At 42.5% G+C, this 22431-nt stretch overlaps 1 protein-coding gene across 2 annotated transcripts in view; it reads right to left on the reverse strand.

Moving 5' to 3' along the window:
- The window catches only part of LOC146663455 (voltage-gated potassium channel KCNC1-like), a 54463-nt gene that overhangs the window by 27327 nt on the left and 4705 nt on the right, over positions 1-22431 (reverse strand). For both annotated transcript variants that reach the window (XM_085416229.1, XM_085416228.1), the window contains exon 2: positions 18478-19164. In XM_085416229.1, coding sequence (XP_085272355.1) covers positions 18478-19164 — 687 coding nt within the window. The remainder of the gene's footprint in view (positions 1-18477; positions 19165-22431) is intronic.

Here is a 22431-nt window from a genome sequence, read left to right on the forward strand (position 1 = left end):
TTGGATGAGAGCCTACACATATTTTCTCTAAGTGCCTTCATGACAGAAACAGACTGGGCAGAAGGCTTAATACTGTGAGCGGTTGTATTTATTGAGGACATTAGCCAACGAGCATTTAGCCAAAGACGTGACCTTCCAGGAAAATCAGTAAGTTGGTGTCCATCCTGTAATTCTTTTTTGATTGTTTCAACCATTCGTTGGTTGTAATGTTATTTTATGTTGTTTAATGTTGGCTCAATGAATCAAGAAAGTGTAATTGCATTTTTTTTTTTTACAGGCTACCTCTTTGCAGCCCAAATACTTTGGTAATGTATATCATTAGATTTGCTCCTGTTTTTCTCTTTTGCTTTGGTCTGTCATTCTTGCAGCATCTGCTGTCCTTTCTGGTCTGTTTTCCCTCCCGCTCTCCTTCTCCTCTACCATCTATGCTCTTTCTTTTTTCCCCTCTCTTTTCCATCTCTACTCTCTACCTCTTTTTTTCCTCTGCTATGTTTCTCACTAGTTGGTGTCTGACCTACTTTCTCAGATTGCTGCAGTACTCTCCTCCTCTGTATCATGAAAGCACACACATACACACACACTGAGGTTCTCAAACACCCTCTACACTCCCCCACCCCCGGTATCAACCCCCACCCTCCCGTCCCAGTGAAGCGGGATAGTACCAGTGGGACCAGCACAGGATGTTCCCTTATTGGCCGAGCACCAGAAAGTCTTCACAAGTACAAATCACAACAACGAAGAGAGTTTCACCCTGAAGTGTTGTGCTCATTTTTTGTTTGTTTTTGTTTCTACTGTTCTTTTTATTCTTTACGACGTCAGACATTACTGATGCAAGGATTATAATAATAGTTAATAACTGAGTAGATGATAAGCATGGGCAACTGTAGAAAGCATGAGGATGCAGAGACTGGGAAAAAAGTGTGAGATCTTGTCTTCAAAGTGAGCTTTTCCATGTTGTCCTTTGCGCATGTACGAGCTAACACATACACAAGAGACTGCAAAAAGAAACTTGTGGCAAAACCGTAATAACACTGTATCGTTTATGTAGGTTACACAGGTGGAGACACAGGAGGGGGTGGACAAGTGGGAGGGAGACCAGACGATGCGGATCCATGCGTGGAGAAGCACAAAGGAAAAAGCTGAAGCAGTCCAGAAGCAAGGACATAGAGTAATACGAGCAAGGTGAGAGGGATGGACGAATGCCAAAACGGTTAACAAAACTCAGAGATGTGACCGAGGCAAGATTTGCTCATTGTTCTGATGATGTTAATGTGATGTGACTGTGTGATGAAAAGAAGACTTTTGCAATGACAAGCAAGAGGACAAAAAGTATGACGGAAATGATGGTGAGAGGAAGAGCGAGGAGCCAAAGAAAAAGAAGCAAACCTAACAAGAGACTGAAGGCTAATAATAAATGACAGGCCTTAGCAACTTCTGTCAAACGGAGGGACAGATGGAGCTCTGTGTCTTTTTCCAACATGTTATTCCGTACAAGTGATTTCAAAGCTGCTCAGAACTTATGCATAAAGCTAGTTTATATTACTGAATCTCACACAAAGCTGGATTAGGTGAATGTCTGAATGTCAAATACGTCCATCTAATCGTTCTAGCACAAAAGTGGTAGAATCTACACTACCAGCCACTTCATTAGGTACATATGTTCAGCTATTTGTTAATGTAAATATCTAATGAGCCAATCAAATGGCAGTAAATCAATGCATTTTTTAACCTCCTGAAGTTCAAATCGAGCATCAGAATGGGAAAGAAAGGAGATTTAAGTGACTTTGAACATGGTAAGGTTGTTGGTGCCAGAGAGGCTGTCTGAGCATTTCAGAAACTGTTGATCTACTGAGATTCACTTGCACAACCATCTCGAGGGTTTAAAGAGAATGGTCTGAAAAAGAGAAAACATCCAGTGAGCAGCATCTCTCAAAAATGCCTTGTTGATGCCAGAGGTCAGAGGAGAATGATAGGAAGACAACAGTAACTTAAACAACCACTTGTTACAATCAAGGTGTGCAGAAGATTACAGCTGGGCTACAGCTGTGAGCTAAGAACAGGAAACTGAGAATATAATTTGAATATAATTTGAAGGGTCTTACCAAAACTGGTAAGCAGAAGAAACATTTCCTCTGGTCAGATGGGTTTTGAGGTCTGTGACATCGTTCGCGTGGTAGAGTCAGAATGTGGTGTAAGCTGGATCCATCTTGCCTGGTATCAACAGTTCAGGCCAGTATGGTGTGGTGTTGTGGCAGATATTTTCTTAGCACACTTTGAGTGAGTGTTGTTGCTGCCCATGTCCAGACCTTTATGGAGATGGTTAAAAGTGTACAATGTTCTGATTGCTGCTTCCAGCAAGAAATTGTGCCATGATGCAAACTGGTTTCTTGAACAAGATAGTCACCAGATCTCACTCAGTAGAGCATCTAGATCCTCATTATGGAAATGCAGTCAACAAAACTGCAGCAACTTTGTGATGGTGTCATATCAATACGTATCAAAATCTGTGAGGAATGTTTTCAGCACCTCGTTGAATCTATGCCATGAAGAATTAAGGCAGTTATGGAGGAAAAAGAGGGTCCAACCCAATACGAAGCAAAGTGTACCTAATAAAGTGTCCAGTGGGTGTTTTAATCTCTTTTCACTTTTGAATTCAGTCTTTATGTTGTTGTTTTTCTCATTCACGTACCTCATATACCTATATATAACATAATTATGTGGGCTCAGACACAGTAGATGCACACACCTTAAGCTTTTATACATCATTTTAAAAAAGGCCAATTTTTATCTACTCACATATTAGCACCAAAATATGAAAGTTAAACAACTTTGTTTGAGCCGATCTGACAGTGAGCTCAGCTCACGAATTTAATACAGTGAAAATAATATTTCTGCTAAACCAAATGTAGCTGAGCGCACTGTTCACGAGCTTGATTTGTTGCAGAATTTTGTCTTAAACAGAGCAGATCTGTTTAGATTATTCAAACACACACATCTAAAAGCTGATTTGATTCCAGCTGCAAGAATCACTTCTGTTTACACTAAATAACATTTTCTTTTAACCAAAAAAAACAAAACAAAATACCTCCAGTTAACTCAACACAAAGGGAAAACAAAACAAAACAAAAACGAAAGCGTTAATCATCTGTTTTCATCAATCAACAAAATGCAGTGAATGAACAAAAGAGAAATCTAAATCAAATCAATATTTGGTGTGACCACCTTTGCCTTCAAAACAGAAAACAGCATCAATTCTTCTAGCTACACTTGCACACAGTTTGTGAAGGAACTCGGCCGGTAGGTTGTTCCAAACTTTGGATGTAGACTTCCTCACATCCTTCTGTCTCTTCATATAATCCCAGACACATTTGATGATATTGAGATCAGGGCTCTGTGGGGGCCCTACCATCACTTCCAGTACTTCTTGTTCTTCTTTACGCTGAAGATAGTTCATACTGACTTTCGCTCTGTGTTTGGGGTCATTGTCCTGCTGCAGAATACATTTAGGGCCAATAAACAATCATTTATAATTCTGAAATCATTCTTTTGTTTACAGCATTTTTCACACCTGCCTAAAACCATTGCAACTGTACCTGTAATGCTGGCACATCAACTCTTCAGCTGTTATTTTTAACTTATAAATGACTAAATTAATACAAGGGGGAATTTAAACTGATATTTTGGGTGTTATAATTTAATCTGGAACAGTTTTAAAACGATACTTGATGTAATAAAATTCAGAGGCGCTGTATATTTTTGATTCACCGTGCCAAAACCTTTAACACCTGCTGAGCTGGCACATAGTCGGACTGCTCTTAATGAGAGGCATTGGCTGACTTACAGAAAAAACAGAGTAAGTTGAGAAAAGGTATTGTTTAAGTTTGTTTAAGTTAATTGCACATTACACCGTTCATTGTGCATTACATGTGTACATATATATTCTGCACCCAGCTAGAGTTGCTTGTAGTTGTAATGTGGTTGTAATCTCAGGTGTACCAGTACACTAATATTTTAAGGTATTACACCCATGGGTAAGAAGTCTGTGACCCCTCTCTGATGGCAAAATTGTAAGTGATGACCTAACAGTGGCTGAGGAGCTGCCATCGTCCACATGGAGAATAAACAGGATTATAATAAATTATAGTCAGTGCTAGCTCTAAGCCCTGAAAATTTATGTTTTTATCATCTGTGTTAACCACACTGACTTCTGCTATATAATGATATACAAATATCATAAATATAAAAGAGTCAAATATAAATTTATAAATGTATCAAATGAAACTGCCATTAAGATGGACCACAAGAATGTGCATGCTCTAAATGTCCGAGTGAGTCTTTGTGCCGTTCTGGCTGTTTTGTGCTATAGAGATGATTTCATTACAAAAATAATGATGACTCAATTAAGCATCATATGAGTCACGAGTCACAGTTCTTGGGTAAAATGACTGTTTTTCACTCTTTAACTTAACAAACAACAATATTTACTTACTCTTCCATCTTCCTTTCTTTATTAGCAAATTTCTTGCTTCATATTAAATTAAACTTTTGGAGTTGGATGTTTTTCCTAGTAGGAAATCTTATACACAGAGGAAAGCACTCTGTACTGAGAAAGCTTGACCTAACAATGACAGATAAACGTATTCAGCAAAAACAAAATGCAAAGACACATTCGGGTTTGGGTTTCATTACCCTGGCAGCTTGAACCAAAAGTACTGCAATTAATTTGACTGAGATGAGCTAAAAGCCACAATCAATTATTGCTCCTGATAAAACAAAGGTCCATTCATGTTTTCAGTGAGTAAATCGAGCCGTATTCACAGCAGCAGAGTACAGTAGATTGCACAGTAGATGCGAACATCAAATCAATACTACTCAATCAACATGGCAAGCAGGAGTTTTCTGGCTCTGAGGGGGACAGAGAAGCACTCAAACTGCTTGAACATTAATAAAATCAGCTTAAATCTATTCATCAAATCAGCCTGCAGCACACAGCTGCAGAGCCTGTGCGTGCATTCGATGCATATACATCTGTTGGTGTAAGTTCCTGGCACCAAACGTGTGCGTGTGTGGACATGACTCACAATGTGAAAGAGACAAACAGCCTATGGGCACAGGAGGTGTGTGCGCACACTTGCTGATCACAGATAGCAAGTGGTAGCTGCATGAGCACTGCATTGAAGTGATGGAGAGGGATGAGCAGGGAGACAGAGAGAGAGAAGTGGAAGAAGATGATAAAAGGAGGAGTAGCAATCTGTCACTTCACACTTATTTATCTCCTTGGGCGCTTTGTTCTCTCCTGCCATCCCTTTTTTTTGTCGCTGTTGTCGTCACAGCAACGTAAAGGTGTGCACTCTGGACGATGCTCTCGGTGCGTAGCACTTACAGGCACAGGTGCAATGTGGTCAATTCCCTACATTAAAGCTAACAATGACCTTCAAGGTCCAATCGAGCCCACCACACCGTCCCACCACCTTCCTCCTTACTCTCTAGACACCGAAATTAGATTTTGAAAGATCATCAACATAAATTTAAAAGAGCGGGAGTCAAAGATGGAGAGAGGAGCAAATGAAAAAAAGAGCCTCTTTGAGAGAGCGAGAGAGAAACTGCGAAAGGAAGTTGATCAAGGCGAGCGCTGATTGTGTTTCCGATGGATGAATGAAGAAGGGAGAGCAAAGGAATGGAGGTGGAGGAGAAGGAAAGGAAAGAGGAGAGAAGACAATGAGGGGCAGCGGAGAGTGAGATTGCAATAAAGAGACAGGGAGCGAGGAAGGAGGAGGTGCTGGGAGTGCACGAATGTAAGCGATATAACCGAGGAGAGATTGTCGGAGCTGATATTAGCCCTACAGGCATTTTTGCATGCATGGCGGTGCGCTGCGCTCTTCCTTAACGGGACCCTAGTGGCGCTGTGTTTACTGCGGCACCATCCAGAAGAGCTTTATCATTACAGTATTACCACAGCCCTGCCTGGCTCTGTGTCACCATGACAACCACTGCGTTAGCCTCTGCTTTCAGGCACCAAGGACAAGACCAAGCCAAATACTGCTCCTACAGCTGGCATAGAGGGCTGAATGTATACAGGAGCAAGAGCCAAATTGTGATCATTTGGTCCAGACGCTGATTGTCCAATCAAAGGCTTTAGTTTATCAAGTTAAGGGCGCGTGACCTTGACAGTGATACATAAAGGCAGGTAAAGGATTTTGCTTCTCGTTAACGAGGCTTTTGTTTGATTACTGTTAGTATGACAATCAGGGAGCGGTGGAACGTGGAGTCTTTCCCAGCAGGGCAAAGCAAATGGAGGGGGGGGGGACCGCCGCTGCGGAGTCAGCACTGATAAGGAGACACTGAAGGATGATCTGAAATCTGAACATGAATGAGGCATGAAAAATGAACATTTGAACGATGTGAAATACAGAACCCTCTCCTGAAGGGCAACCTGAGCAGCGGCTCAGACCGGGATCGGGTGATTAATCTATTATCTTAGGTGAACGACCGCGGCCATCACTCAGAGACTTCCAAAGTAACCACTTAGCGTGCAGGGCGAGTGTAACCTTGGGTGGGTAACGGGAATAGCCTTCACTTGTGCCATCATCATCATCATTGCTGCAGAGCAATACTGAAATTGATGGTTTTGTTTCTTTTAGTCCAAGATCATCAAAAAGAAAAAAGAGAAGAAAAAAAAGAGTGAAACACCAAAACTAAAATGTCAGGAAAAAGAGCGTGCTCCCTTTACCGACACGTGAAGTGGGAGACTGTGACAAGAGATGAAGTCTGAATCAGAGAAGAGAAAACACGCCTTCCTCTTTTTTCAGAACTGTATGTTTTCTTTTTGTTGAACTATGAATGACTTATGTCAGTTTACTTTATGCAGCTTATGAAATATGTCCATGTGAACCACGATTACATCATTTTGAATCCAGTCCACTGACATACAGCTAATGCCACAGTGGCGTTCCAACATTGCAGTTTAAAAGCTACACTTTAGAAATTATAATCAAAGCAACTGCCATGTCTCTGCCAAGTCTTAAGCTGTCCCTCTTTTCTTTATGCTTTGCAAATGCAAATGTGAAAATATGTGCAAACATAGATGGACATACTTTATATAAGGCAACAACGAAGCTTGTTCAATTCTAACGAGCAAGCGTTGGGATGACTTTCTCTCACCCTCAGTCCGAGGCAGACAAACTAACATACACACACTTTTATACACATAACCTCAAACGTGCACACAGACACACAGCACACACATGAGACAAGCAATCACCTCTATTGAGTCAGACCTGTTGTCACTGATTTTTAGGTCCAGTTCTTGTGTAATGCCGCATTCTTTTCTCCTCTTTTCCCTTCCTTAAGAATGGCTTCTGGACAACCACCCTTCCAGTGAGACCATTGCTGGCAGGTCTTCAGTGAAAAGCAGAATCCGCCAAGGTCCTGTGTCTGGTCTTTGGTGGATATTTTTCTATTATTTAGGGACATGACTTTCCTACACTGCTCATCTGCCTGCTGCAGATAGGCTTTCAATTTTTCTTTCTCCCCCCACTTGTCCAGTTTCCTCATTTCTTTTTGTTTAATTACACACTTCACATAATGCCAAGATATATGCCAAGTTTTCATCTAATAGCATCTAACAAGTGTTCTCTTTGCTATTTTTCATAGATTCAAGTAAAGAATTAGGAACAAATTATGGAGTTCTGCAACAGGCTGCTGGTAACAAAGAGCCTAAATGTCTTATTTGCTGAGTTGTCACACTGGTTCATCTCTTGAATTTAGAGACTATATTACACTTGAGGGATTCATAGGTCAGAAAAATATTCCTCTGAAAATGGTCAGGTAGAAGCACTGAACTGAAAATGAGTGAAAAAGTAGCCAATTTCTCAAGAGAAACACTAAAAATCTTCAGAAAACCTGGTGAACTTTTGCTCAAGACGACACAGCACTGTAAGAAGTGACCACCAGCAGCCAGACGGCTTAGACTCCTCCCAGTCAGGAAACAGTCCAGCACAAACCTAATTTTACATTTTATTTAAAAATATATATATAAATAAACTACCTGAAATCAACACTGATGATTAAAAAAAGTTAACAGGACAGATTTAACAGAGATGGCGCTGTCTAAATTTATAGCACAAGACAAAATCAGGCCAGTGTTGCATAACCGGATGCTGTTCAGGAACAGTTCCATCACATTTATCTTTGTTGACAATTGATGGAAGCCAAAACTGTAAATGAAAGTCAAGTTCCATTAATTGTTGAGCTTTTTTTCTCAGGATAAACAACACGGGTGGGGGAAAGTGGCACAGAGCGAAGAACATGCAGTTAAAGCCCCTACTAAGGGGTCACCCACCGCCCAACACGGGACACTGCGGAATTTGCAGGGCAGGAGAGGTGAGGCATGAAAATGATGGGCCTGGTAAATGTGGCACGTGCAGCAGGACAGCTACATATGTCGAATTATCAAACGCGCGAAACACGTGGCCACATCCCACGCTCGTACGGATGCTTTTTCAGGCTTATCAAACCCTGTGAATCCACGAGGACATGAAAGAGTAGAACGTTGACGGCTGGACCCAGGATGTGAGATATAATTAGCTTCTGCTCTGGTTAATCCTTGCGTATGTTTTATTTTCTGAGAGCCGGAAACGCTGACTTTCAAGGGTCAGTGCTCTTGGAATTGATTCAGGTAAAAATTCAATCACAACGCGCACTTCTGTTTCAAGAGATTCCCTGAATGAGTCAACTCCTTGACATGATACAGTCAAATCGGTAAGCTGTTGCACACACATACACACACTCTCCAGCTCTCTAGTCGACACGTCACAGTGTCGTACATGCTCTGCAGCATTCAGGTCTCCTCCATTTCATTCCCACTGCAATCCTGTTAAGCTGGGGGAAAAAAGAAATAGAAAGGCGCCACATGGAGATAAACTGAGAGCATGTATGTTTCTTCTTGTCTGCTCTGTATGTGGTTCAGACTCTTTTGCCATATATTTCCGTTTCTCCTAGCGACACAGCTCCAATCTCTCTCAGTCGATCTTTTTTTCTTGGTTCCTCACCCTGCAGTCTCCATCCGTGCTCTCCTATCCTGCTTGTACTGTCTGAGCCTCTAAAGCGGGTCTATTTTTCTAAACCTCCTTTGTCCTTGCTTCCTGTCCTCTCCCTTGTCTGCCTCATTACTTTGTCCATATTCTACCTCTTATAAAAAAAAAGACGCATCATGGAATCTGAGCAAATGCAAACTGCTCATAGAGCACAACAACAACAAATGAAGCTAGGAAACTTCTCCGAAAATTTCCTGATCTAAACAAATGTTTGCACACATTTCCATCCAACTCTACTCCAAAATCAGGCTTTTACACGCTTATATAGATCCTCTTTATATTTAAAATGGTCATATACACACACTCCACATCGCCTCTGCTGCCACTTGGACACTTGGATCGCAAGTAAGCAGATGGTCACACAGGAATTGTCCCAGTGACGCCGTCTAATGTCATTTTCCAAGGGAATGAGCAGGGATCCAGTGTGAGTGTCTAAGTGCCACGTAAGTGTGGTGAACCAAGCCAAGACACAAACCTGTTACTGTAAAAGCATACGCCTTAATAACCACACGCTGAATATCAGCACAAAAGGTATTTGATAATAAACTGTTCCTTTAGGTAATTCTACAATAATTACAATTAAATAATCATAATTACATTAAATTCCAAAACTGAACTGGTTGGGAATATTTTGTAAGTTATCCTAACCTGAATCTTGAATCTCTTTGGGTTGCATCCCAATGGCTGCCGACCTCCACTCTAGGCACATTCTGCAGGCTCTACTCTCAGGAGAGAGGACACAAAATATAATTTGCCCCTCGAGACTTTAGAAGATGTGGCAGGTTCTCCTTTGCATCCAGAGTTATGGTATATATTTCTTGAGGGTAGTAAAGTATATCATGATAAAATACAGTTGTTAAAATTAATATTTGAATGCTACTATCTTCTCAAATGTAATAATTTGCTGTATTTCTCTGATTTCTATCATTCAGTTTGAATAGTCAGCCAAGATAAGCTTTTTCAGGGAGTTACATTGTATTGGCTTAATCTAATTCTTAATAAAAATATTGATTAATTCCACCCTTGTGTGATTATGGGAAGCCTTTTTTTTTTTGGTTTAATTTAATAGCAAACTAACATTCAGTTTGTTTAACGCTTTATCCACACGTGAGTGAGAGTGATCCGCAGGATGACGTGCGGAGGCATGAAGTGATTTATCAGTGTGCTCTAAGTGCGCACACTCAGCTGACCGGTTTATGGGCAGCTACCCTTACAGTGTACAGGCCAATGTGTACATGTGAGCGTGCTCAGAATGATGTATGTCCGGCCAGGTGTTTGAGGGAGTCAAATGGAACATGCGTGCCATAATAGAAATGGATAGCGTGTTTCTCTACCACACTAAGACTTTCTCCAGACACTGCTGGATATCGTTTATGAATTATTGACTGCCTTTACGCTGTGAAAGGACTTTTGATTCAGCATGCAATTAAAACGTTTTTTTTTCTCCTGCCAGTATGTGCACACGGTGTACTCCTTTGTTTACTCATACATGTGAATGTAGCAGTTTGTGTGATCACTACAGTACAGAGCACATCGCTCCTTTGCACGATTTGACAAGACTTGCCCCATTTAGGGAATTCAGACTCCTACCACTGTAATCGGCTCTGGCACCGTGCGAGCTCTCCTCCACGCCACTGTTCTGAATGTTTCCAATCCCAGAGAGCGCAAGAGCAAAATTGCCACTATGTTGAACTAATTGTGTGTGCAGTCCTGAAGAGTGCTGATTCAGCACTTAACCAGGATGGCTAAATGGACCAAGGCCGAGGTGAAGGAGGGAGACGGCTGAGACAGGCATAAAGAGCGGGAATGTATTAGAAGTGCTTAATGCTTCTGCCTGAAATATGATGCCGTGTCTGTAGTTTGACATTTTGGCAAATACCCTTATTTGTTTTCGCTGCCAAGAGCGGAGAGATTGATACTGCTTTCATGTGTGTTGGATAAATATGTTGCTGCAGCCTGCAGCACCAGCCGTAACCTTAACTTAGAGACAGCTAACCTCTTTCAGTCCCAAACGTAACGAAATGAGCATGCCAGAACATGCAAAAGTCACCAATATTGTCCCATTTGTGTAAGCTGTACAAGGCCAAGTGTATAAGAAGCAATTCACAGTTTTCAGAGGGTTATGTGTCAGTCTAGTTCCTGGCTCGGAGCAGTTGCCAGGCAACCAGCAGAGCCTTCAGATAGTCACTGGTCCTGGCTAAGACATAGCTAACATAACAGCTGAAAGATTTAAAATCAGTGTTGTTACACTTCGATTTTTGTGCAGGTTACACAGAATGTGTTATTAAGTGACATTCAGAATTTGCTAGTATTTATTACTCAGACCCGGCCTAACTGTTTCCATCTGTTTTCAGCCTCGATGCACAGCTAAGCTAACCAGCTGCTGGCTGCAGCACAGCATTAACTGTACAGGCATGAGGGGGGTATCAGATGTCTCATCTAACACTCAGCAAGACAGGGGCTGAGCATATTTCCCAAAATCTTGACCTACTCACTTAACCTCTTCCTCCCTGGAGGTCTGTTTGTTGGGTCCAGGCTATATCTGTTATAAAAAAGGGCAACAAATGCTTTTTTTGCTTTTTAAAGGCTTGGGGTTTTTTGAAGAAGAGTTAGAAGTCATGATTTCTAGAATAAGTACAATAATTCTGGATTTGGGCTTGTTGATAAAAAGTTGCGACTTATTCTCTTATGTAAAGTTTTGATTAAACTGAAGGAAAATTCATAATACTCAATAAAGTTGGTTTGTTTCTGTTTAAATTTCACTCTTATGACTGGTAATAATAAGCATAAGGACAATAAAATTCCCCAAAATGTGTCTTAATTGCATGCTTATTTTGTCCTAGCCTAGAGCATGAGTGTCAAACATATGGTCTGTGGGCCAGAACCTGCCTGCCAAATGCACATCTTTATATACATTGAAAACTCTAGAAAGTTAGGGAACGTATTGGGACACAGGAATGCAGGAAAAATGCAGGAATGTATTGTGTCGCATTTCCTGTGTTACAAGTTGCAAAAATAGCTAATGTCACAAGAGGCAGATGTCCCAAACTGTTTTGTTCTTCTAATGGATCAGTAATTCTGGAGTAAAAATAGAATGGAAACCTCCTCGCAAGCAGAAATTCTTTTATTTATTTATCTTTTTTTAAATGTTTGCATTCAGGAACAGATCACGCGTAGTTGCAGTGACCAACTGTTCGCCCACATGGTTAGGGTGTTGCATGCTCAACCTCTAAGTAACCACTTTCAAAATCAAGGTGATCACACAGGTCCCCTGGTGGACTGGACTCTGAATGTAAGCAGTTAATATCAGCTTCTGTTTAATGTGAATTTCTGTTTGTGTAGACAGTAACAGATATCAAAGTTAAATGCTGTTTTATCACAGACTGCATGTAACTGGGAACTTGACCCCACAGCTTTGACTTTGAAAATTTCCCTCTGAAAATGGCAGCTGGCTGTGAGCGGGTGCAGACCTGGTCCCCATCTTCAAAGCAAGCATCAGAAAGGAACAAGACTGCAAGTTGCTTGCACACAGCTACGATAATCTTGGATTTGGTAGTGTGACTGTAGCATAAACCAGAGTTATGTTTCTTAAGGCATCTGGGGCTCTTTTATCATCTGTTTTTGTTAATGCACAGTTCAATAAATGTGAGCTTTTTAAGAATGAACTAGTTGAAGAAAGGGAAAAATGTGGAGGTGTTTTATATAAGGTATCATTAGCAGTTTTACTGGCCCACTTGAGATCAAATCGAGCCATGAACTAAAATGAATTTGACACTCATGGCCTTGGGTAAAAAAGGTTAAACTGATACTATTTATTCAGTTTAGTCAACTCTTTTTTTCCCCTCTAACACCTCAGATTTAAGTGTAGGCATTCAGATGGCTTACTTACAGCTGCAATGTATGCGGTCCTATATATATGACTACAAAGGTCACATCAGGCTCTTTTTGGCCCTCTCAGGTGTTGTCTGCTTATTCAAAGGTCGTGCTTCTGTCCTTGTTATGAAACATCAAGCATTTATCCAGTTATGTATCGCCAACAGTGAGAGCTCAAGTTACAAGCCAGCGAACGGAGGGGACAGGGACTTCCGTCGATGCAAACACAACACGAGAAGGCCTGCAGTACAGAACCTTGTCAGTGAAAATTGAAACAGAACAAAATATATATTTACCAATTGCAAGCACAGGAAAGGCAGGTTAAATAAATGCCACGCCTCTACTTGATCTGAAAAAACAGTTTATCTTAATGAACTTGATAACATGCTTAAAGCTTTAGGTATTTTGAGAATTGTGGGGTTTTTCTGCTTATTTGCTGAATGGTCATATAAGCACAGAGTCTTATCCTCTCTCCAGTAATGGAAGAATAGATTTGCGATCAAGAATCAAATTAGGGCCTCCTTTCCCTTTCTTTGCTATTTTCAGATGCAGCCCACAGGGAGGGGATCTAGAATGGAAGTGGGAAAATAGGCCTTTTTAGCAGGATTGCGTTTGAATGGAAGTAATTGGGAATCACTCCCACTGCTGAAGGTAGAACCTGAACTCTGGATCCAAAAAAGCTGCACATTAAATAAAAATGCAATGATTTGAGAAGTATTTAAACATGTTATCTAAATGGAAACAGAATAAATAAGACACAGTATTTCTCTAGTATTCTGAGAAAAAATGGTTTAATGAAAATAAACGCTCATTTAAACTTTGATGGTGCAAGAACTCTTAAAAAGTTGGGAGAGGGGGATGTTTATCGCTGTGTTACATCACTTCTTCTTTTAACAACACTCTGCAAGCACTTGGGAACAGAGGAGACCCACTGCTCCAGTTTTGAAAGAGTTTTGAAATAATTTTCTCATTGTTGCTTAATAAAGGATTTCAGCTGCAGGCTGGGCCCGCCACCAACACAGGATTTTGAAGACCGATATGACATGCGGTGATTTAGAAATCCAGTAAATGGGCCGATATTTTTTTTTCTTCAGCACCAGAAACATAAACAGATTTGCCTAATTTCTGCTATGTTTAGTTATTTATGAGTTCTTACTAAGATGACATGACAATGCGGTTTAAAAAATAATCATTTTATTGTCACTAAAAGCCGTTGGCTATTCTTGCTCTGCTTGGATCGGCTGGTTTTTCCGATTGTGGCAGGGAACTGGCTGTTATTTGCCGTAGGAATTTGCAGACAATAGACAGTCACCTTCACCACAGTTTCCATTGAGATCCTACCAGAATTGGGAGTTTCTGTATTTGGAGCTGTGTAGCTCTGGGGCAAACAGAACTGGTGCAAAAAATCTCACAAGACTGCTAAATTAGAAGTGACCCAGTATATAGTATAAATCCTCTGCCAGTTAAAATCAAAAGAGGGCGACATGCTTTATTGAAAATTGATGTAATACTTTATCAAAGACCTTTTTACTACTGCTGTCTATGAGCCAAATTAGACAACTAAAACACTTTTTTTTTTTTGTCTTTGCATACGTAGCTTTTTAGTGACGAGTCTTAACTCAGATGTATTGTCTCCAACATAAACTTAGGTTACATAAATGCCTGTCAGTACATCCTTTCTGTCTATTTTCTGTCCAGTCCTGTCATTTTCTACCCGGAGACAACCTGTTCTCAGGCTGTGGCATAGTGGCAGGTCAAATTTGTGTTTATGACAGCATTGTGCGCTCCAGCACTGAACACGGTGGAAAAGAACTGCAAACAATGAACCACAAAACATGACCTTCAGGGAGAGGTAGGCTCTGGACAATCTCTCCCCCCCCCCCTTTCCAAAAAAAGACTCAAATACAGGCACACAAAGTCAGATTTGGTGGGGCCAAAGGGGCATCTTGTACATGCTGAGCGGCAAATGGTGTTTTGTCAGAAGACTGCTGACAAAGGCAACTGGGCCCTTTTGGTTTGAAACTGGAAGTAACTGAAATACAGCAAAACCAGTGGGACAGTGGCGCTGTATGACAGGATTATAACAGGTAATCCATCAGTTAATAGCAGGTTGAAAAGTAGATTATTTTAAACACAGCAAAATATTTGAAACAGTACAAAGAATAATTAGTTCAACATTCTTATAGAGATCTATGTTTAAGTGGTGTTATTGATCTGGGTGTCACATTCATACAGATTAACTCCCCTAATCCAGGCTTTAACATCAGTCCCGTGTTTTTTAAGTGTCTGTTTAATTTGTTATTACACCATACATTTTTTAAGGTAACTAATAATTATGAATCAGCTGTTATTGTCTTCATCATTAGCATGTATTCAATCTGTCGAGTGACAATTAATGGCACTGACAAAACATTACTATGTATTAGTAGATTATATCTTATTTTTTTGCGATCGCTGCTGTTCAAGCAGACTTGAGTTTAAAACACTAAGTTGAGGAAAACATCAACAACAAAGGGAATAAACAGACCAAGATCAAAAATCTGTCTTAGCTCCGCTGGAAAATCTATGTCACCCAGGCCTGGATCAATAATGAAATCAGATGCAAATTGTATTGTATAACACCTCATCAAAGAGAAACATATATGTCCATAAAAATTGTCAATGGGTTAACCGTTTGTGTTCAGTGGCGCAGAATGAGCCCGAGCTTACCCGGAGTTTAAGAGCCGATTGAGAAAGAGGGAATTGCATTACAAACAGGCAACGAGAGAGGATGATCAATAAAATATCAATCAATAGGCAGGCAAGAGGGTCGGGGTAGGAAAATTGGATGGCTCGAGCCTTCACAGATAATCGAAGACGCTAAGACAAGGGTCCCCACCCCCATCGTGCAACGTCTTTCTTTCTGTGATTGTCACCCCCTCCTTGCTTGTCTCAGTACCCCTCTTTCACCTCTCTTTCTTCAGTGCACCCCCTCCTGCCAGTCAGTACCCCTCTCAGGCTCCCCTTCAGTCCCTCTTCCCTCGATGTCTCTCCACTATCTCACCTCTTCTCCATTTCTCTCTCACTCCCACCCCCTCCACCTCTTTTCTTTTTCTCCAGTGCTCCCCCTCCTTCCTCCCGCGTCTACTGCAGCAGAAAAGCCAGCACCGAGAAAACCAGCATGTGTGTGTTTGTACATGAGTGTGTGTGTGTGATACTACGGTAAATCCACGAGCTAGCCTCACACGATCACCTGCAATGAAGGTGAAATTGAGAAAAAGCCCCCGCGTGCGTGTCGAACGCTCCGATCAAAACATTGATTGCTGGCGCGTTACATCACAGCCATGCAAACAAACCCCCTTTAAATCATTAGAGTAATGTCTCTCCTCCTGTCTCTCTTTATTTCCTCTCATCTCCCACTTCTTCCCTACGTCTCTCTCTCTCATCTGCCTCGTTGTATTTCCACATCAGCATCTCATTTTCTTTTCTTTATTTTCCCCTGTTTCTCAGCCCTTCTTCATCTCTGTCTCTTCACATGTAATTCGGATCCCTCAGGATTAAAAAGGTTCTGCCACACCGAACAGGACACTTTTAGAAAGAGCAAGGCTGGAATAGAAAAAGGAATGATCTGGGTCACATCGCTGTTTGACGTATGGCACTGGCATATCAGACCTACACAGCAAACTGGGGCTACGTTCGCCCACAAATACAGCCAATGTTTTGCAGGCACTGAAACGAATCCAACTAATCGCACCTTAACACCCATGTAGTATCGCCAACACCACTAACTGCAGCCATTATGCTGAATGAATGTTTTTGTATGATTCATGTGGTCTTTGCCTGTAGATGTAGTGTTTAACTGTATATTGCATAATACAGAGCATAACACACAGCACTCGAGCAACTAGACAGGAGCTACAGTAGCTTGCATCCGAGGTATGGCAACAGCAAAAATGACGCCTCCTTTTGCTTGGACCAAATTTGCATGTAAATCCAAACTATGTCTCCCTCCTGTATACATAACTACCCAGGTGAGTTGTTTCTATGGGATGGAGTGGAGGTAGACGGGGTTGGAGTAGCGAGAAATCAATCTGAGAGCAATTCTTAGAGAAGCACTTCCTGCCTGATCCCAAGTCCAGAGAGGCAGGTCAGGTGGCCTAAACCCAGACTATGTGTCAGTCACCATCTGCCACTTTTTTCTTCCTCTGGAGGGAACTGAAGTCAGGTATGCAGATCTATACCTGGCGCCAGAAGAGGTGCAAATGTATGTGTGAGTTTTGAAAACAGGGGGAGTGAAGGTATAGTCTCATCTGTGGATAACTGTAGATGTAGTATGTATTGCTGAGTGTGCAGTGATTTATGATTACATTTTCCCCACTCAGCTATTTTCAGCATGATGGCATGAATGCCTGGCCACTGCAGGTGTCTGCCGACTGTCTGGTTTAGAATGTGGACCTACAGTATTCATACATTCCACAGCACCAGTGGTTTCTCGCCTTCACACCTTCAAAACTGAAAATATCACTAGCAGCAAAAGCAGGGAGCAAGATGAGGATGATCAGAATATAACTCTCGATACACAAAATCAAAGCAGCTGTGATCAAACAGCTGGATATGCCTTTAAGTGAGAGGGGGGAGACCCGAAGCCAAATGTAACTGTTTTCACAAACCCACAGATCAAACCACAGTCGGGGGCACTTGTTACTCTTACACCTGTGTGATCAAATGCCATTAAACAGCTGCTTTTAGCAAGTAAATCATTAACTATTCACATGAAAACAATAAAGGCTATCCCAGCTCAGGAGTAAGTTATGCGTAACAGGAACAAGGACCGTGCGTAAAAGGCATGTAGCTTTCAACTGGAACAAGAAAAAAAATCAGCAGAGTGAAGCACTACCAAGGGCAAATGTGTGAAAAGACATGCAGTACAACACTGACGTTTCGACGTCGTAAAAGCTTGCTTTCGGCGTCGTGCCAGAATAAATACGACCAACATGAAAAACGGCACAGCGACGTGCATCACAAACGGACAAGCATCACCTAATGAAGGCGTTTGGATGCAGGAGGCGCAGCGGATGCTGCGTCCGGAGGCAGATACGCGTTAAACCTGCTGGAGCAGGAGAATGTGACGATGGAAATCATGATACCGAGACAAATGTGGAAATGTGATTGACAGTCTTCACTGTTACTTCGTCTAATACCCATTTACCAACACAGCTGACATATAGTTTCCCATTTTTTGTCTTGCGCTATCAGCATTAATTATTCAATAGCAGTAAGTCTACATACACCAACATTTAACTCGAGCTATACTGTTGGAAATAACACGCCAGCAGTCATAACTCTTCACTTAATTACGAGGGCTTGATTTTTCTGCTTTTGCAGGTAATGTTAACTGGATGACAAAAAAAAGTTTTTTTAAAACTTATCATGACTCAGGCAGTACTCTGAGATGTCATTAGTCAGAATATGCAACAGTAGCCTATGCAGAAATAAGTTGGTGCCTCTGAAAGAGACGTGGGTAACTCACCCGGGCATATTTGGAGGAATAGGGGTCTTCAAAGAGTGCCCATATTCTGGGTTGCCAGGTTTTCCACCAGCCCGCTTTCCTCGCGTCCTCTTGCATGCACAGTCTTTTCAAGTCCCCATCCGCACCACCCAGCGCCGGGTCGTCGTCTGGCGCGTCCGGTTCTGGAGTCTCGAAGCTATCCAGCGCCTCCTCCGCATCCCGATGCTGCCGGTAATTCATCCAGCAACAAGCCTCCACGTCCGTCTCATCGATGCCCCAGAAGGCCAGCTCCTCTTCGAACAGGGGACCGCACACATCGTTGGGACAGTGCAACTTCCCGGTGCGGTAATAGTTGAGGATGAAGGAAAACACCGACGGGTGGCGGTCGAAGAAGAACTCGTCTAATTTGGGGTCGTAGTCGAAGTTGCTGAACGCGTCCGGCTCGGTGAGCCACGACAAGCGGGTACCGGGCAACGTTTTTAGGGTGCTCCGGTAGGTCTCATGCCGCACCCCCCCGCAGTTTATCACGATTTTCTCGCTTTCCGACGGACAAGTCATGTCTGCGCTGTAACATGCTTTGTTGGACGACTTGTTCCCACCCTTGCGCCCTTTAAAAGAGGATACACACACCGAACTGAGCATAGAGGACCGGGGGGAGGGAGAGGATGAGAGAAACCGAAGGGAGGAGGAGGGAGGAGTCTGAGGAGTCTGCGGGAGAGAAAAAAGGGCAGAAAATTTCAGCAGAAGGGAGAAATAGATGTGGATTATCAACATTGCAATACACATTAAAAATCACACGCTAATGCCAGCTGTATGTGCAATCATTCACTTGATAATCAGCCAGTGGAAGGGAGGAAGACGACCTTGTGCAGGTGCAGAGGGAACAAGGAGAGCAGGGATGGAATTGATGGGTAGCAAAGTTGTTTTGTTTTTTTTAAGCACAGCATACCGGAGCACACAAACATGCCAGAGCAATAAACAGGTGGCTTAGAGCACATTCATGAGTCAGCAACCATATGGGCTGACTGTTGACACCAGTGTGATGAGAAGATCCCAGATCCCAGTCTGGAGTTACTGTGCTATGTAGCTTTAGGGTCTCTATACTGATCTGGTTGATGCTCAAGTCAGTGTTCTAACTGAGCCACTCAACTCAGCTTCACCCCTCCTGCACAAATGCAGAAATCCTGTTCCTTTACCAAAGAGTCATGTGTGAACATAGAGGAGAACTGGGGATCTTTCTTATTATCCCCCCGCCTTTCCTCACGAATGCTGCTCTGACACGGTGGTGTGTGTGTGTGTGTGTGTGTGTGTGTGAGTGTGTGTTAATTGCCTCCCGAGAGTGTGGTGTCCGTACTAATGTTAGATCTCCTCAATCAGCCTATGCGTGTGCTACACACACTGCTGCAGCCCCCTCCGACCGCACTGAGATCCATGCAACGCACAGTTATGCCGATGCTCTCTCTGCTGTTCTCTCTCCCATGTACTCTGTGTGTGTGTGTGTGTGTGTGTGTGTGTGTGTGTGTGTGTGTGTGTGTGTGTGTGTGTGTGTGTGTGTGTGTGTGTGTGTGTGTGAGATGGCATGCAGGGATAGATAAGAGGAGGGGAGTGAAGTAAAGGTGAGAGGAAAAGGACATAAATCCGATTTTTCTTTCTTTCATTTTTTTAAATCCACCAAAGGGGCAAAAAGGACAGAACAATCAGGAGAACGAGGCTCAGACAATGACCTTATGATGGGGGACAAAGCAGGGAGAAAGGGTGATTTTTGGAGAGAGGGGTGGAAAAAAGAGACAAAGTGAATGCAGCACTCTCACTGGGGGCATTTACAGCGAACAGCTACTGTAATATTGTCTCTCCTCTAGTAATGGAAGAAGGGGGTAGAGGAGAGTGTGTAAGGGGGCAGGAGGAGGAGGAGGAATTGCAAAGGAGAGTGCTCTATAAAAGTGAATGAATTCTGCTGCAGTAAAAAGCCAGAGTTATTTGCTCGCGCTCTCCCTCTGTTTCTACTCCAGGTGAGGTCGGATTGTTCACCCACAGGCTGCTCTGCCATCCAGAGGGGCTCGCGATGTTTCAGAAAAGCCACGTGATGGCAGCCGCAAAGGCCGTACCTGCACCACATCCATGTTGTGAACCTTTTTTTTATAGTCAAGGAAATGCACCACTCTCCTCCTCCCCCTCCTTTCCTGCAAGCTCTTAGTAGCCCTCCCTCCCCCCCACCCTCTGCCTAGTTCGACTCTCTCCCTCACTTTGTCTTCCTCACTTGCGCTCACATTCCGCATAAAGGAATCACATTTCATTGGAGGAAGGGGATCGGGGCTTCACTTCTTCTTCTCAAGTGTACCTGTCCGTCTCTGTCTTTCTCTCCAGTTCTTTCTACTACCCCCTCCCTGTTTTCATTTACTCACTGCAGTCCTACAGTCTAATTCTCTCTTCTCTTCCATTTCTCTCGTCTTTGACTTCGCTCACCTCTTCCTCTCTTTTTCTCCTTTTCCAAAGTAAGCTTCCTTTCCTTCGGCTCCATCCTTTCCTTCTCCTTCCCCCTCTTACTTTTTGCTATCTTTCACACGGGATGCCACTTACTATGTGTCTTTCGCTTTGCTAGAGTTTAATCCTGTTCTTCTTGTCTGAAGGAGCAACTTTTTGGTTGTCCATGGAAAAGTTTCCTGTGTCTTGGCAACACTCAGGTAAGATCCAGCAAAATCAAGGCTACTGCATGGATTAAGCACTAACTGTGCACAGGAGACAAAAACTTAAAGTAATACATCCTAAGTTCACAGATCAGAAAACAAATCAAAGTGTTAGATGCCTTAAGTTTTTTTGTTTTTTTTTCTGTGGCAGTCTTACTTCTTTGCAGTTTTGTTTTTCTGCTGTTTTTTGGTTTGTTTTTGGGTGCAGGAGCATTCAAACTGCTTACTTGACAGAAAAGAAAGAAAAAACTGTGAATTTGTTAGTTGCACTGCATTATCGTGCCAAAGTACTTTTAGTTTGATGCTTTAAATAGAGCCTGAAGAAATATCTGCAACAAACAGAATGTTTGGAGTGATGAGGTCAGAGAGGGAGAGTGTAAAAAGATCTTAATCCACAGTCAGCTTTGTCCGGTGGGGCTTCCCAGCAGAGAACACTTGTGTTGTGGGGTGGATTATTTTTCAGCACCACGGACAGCGGCACTCTTTCACTCTCTCTGCTCAGGAACTTTTAAGAAGCAGCTTCTGTGAACTCCCTGTGAAACTTCCATCCTTTAAATAACTTTTTGCGTTGTTGCCATTTTAACTTTGACACATCGTGCCCTGGCGTGTTCTTCACAGGCAGTCATGGGATATAGTTGAACTTCTGAATATTTTATACGTGGACAGCCGCAAGCCTGTCACTGCAGTTAAATGCCTTTTTGTTCCCTCACACTTAAACATGGTGGGACTATTGATTCTCATTAACCATTCTTTCATGTACCAGAACGTGTAGGTTAAGTGGGAAAGGGCTCAGCTGGGCTCTCTCTCACACTCTTTTGGGGAATTGTTAAAGCCTTTAAGTTTGAACTTGAGCTAATGTTGCCATCATTGTGACAAGATTGCCTGTAAAGAGTTTAGAGGTGAGGTGAGTCCTTTGCATTTCAGTTCATCTTAATACAGGGGAGGTAAGCACTTCTCTTTAAGAGTCAGCATCAGCACCTTCAGCACTGACAGCAGCAGCACAAAAACACACGGAAGGGGGGGGCTAAAAGTGGGGAAGTAAGGCTACAGAAGGTGCAAAATGAAGAAAGTAAAAAAGCAGCGGTTATTAAAAACAATGATGGAGAGAAAGAAGAGAGAAAGGTTCGAGAAAGAGGATAAAAATTGAAGGAGAAGCAAGTAGGAGGAGGGGGAGAGTGCTGAGGGAGCAAAGTGAAGGAACAATCCCCTCGCCTCCTCTCTCCTCCCCTCCAGCATCACTACTTTCTTTCTCCTGCAGCTTTTCCTGCCTTGGCCACCATGTCCTGCGCCA

The sequence above is a fragment of the Rhamphochromis longiceps genome, linkage group LG8 (assembly GCF_057381845.1).
Source record: "Rhamphochromis longiceps isolate RC_006_pf linkage group LG8, R_longiceps_female_GT1.1, whole genome shotgun sequence".
NCBI classification, from domain to species: Eukaryota; Metazoa; Chordata; class Actinopteri; order Cichliformes; family Cichlidae; genus Rhamphochromis; species Rhamphochromis longiceps.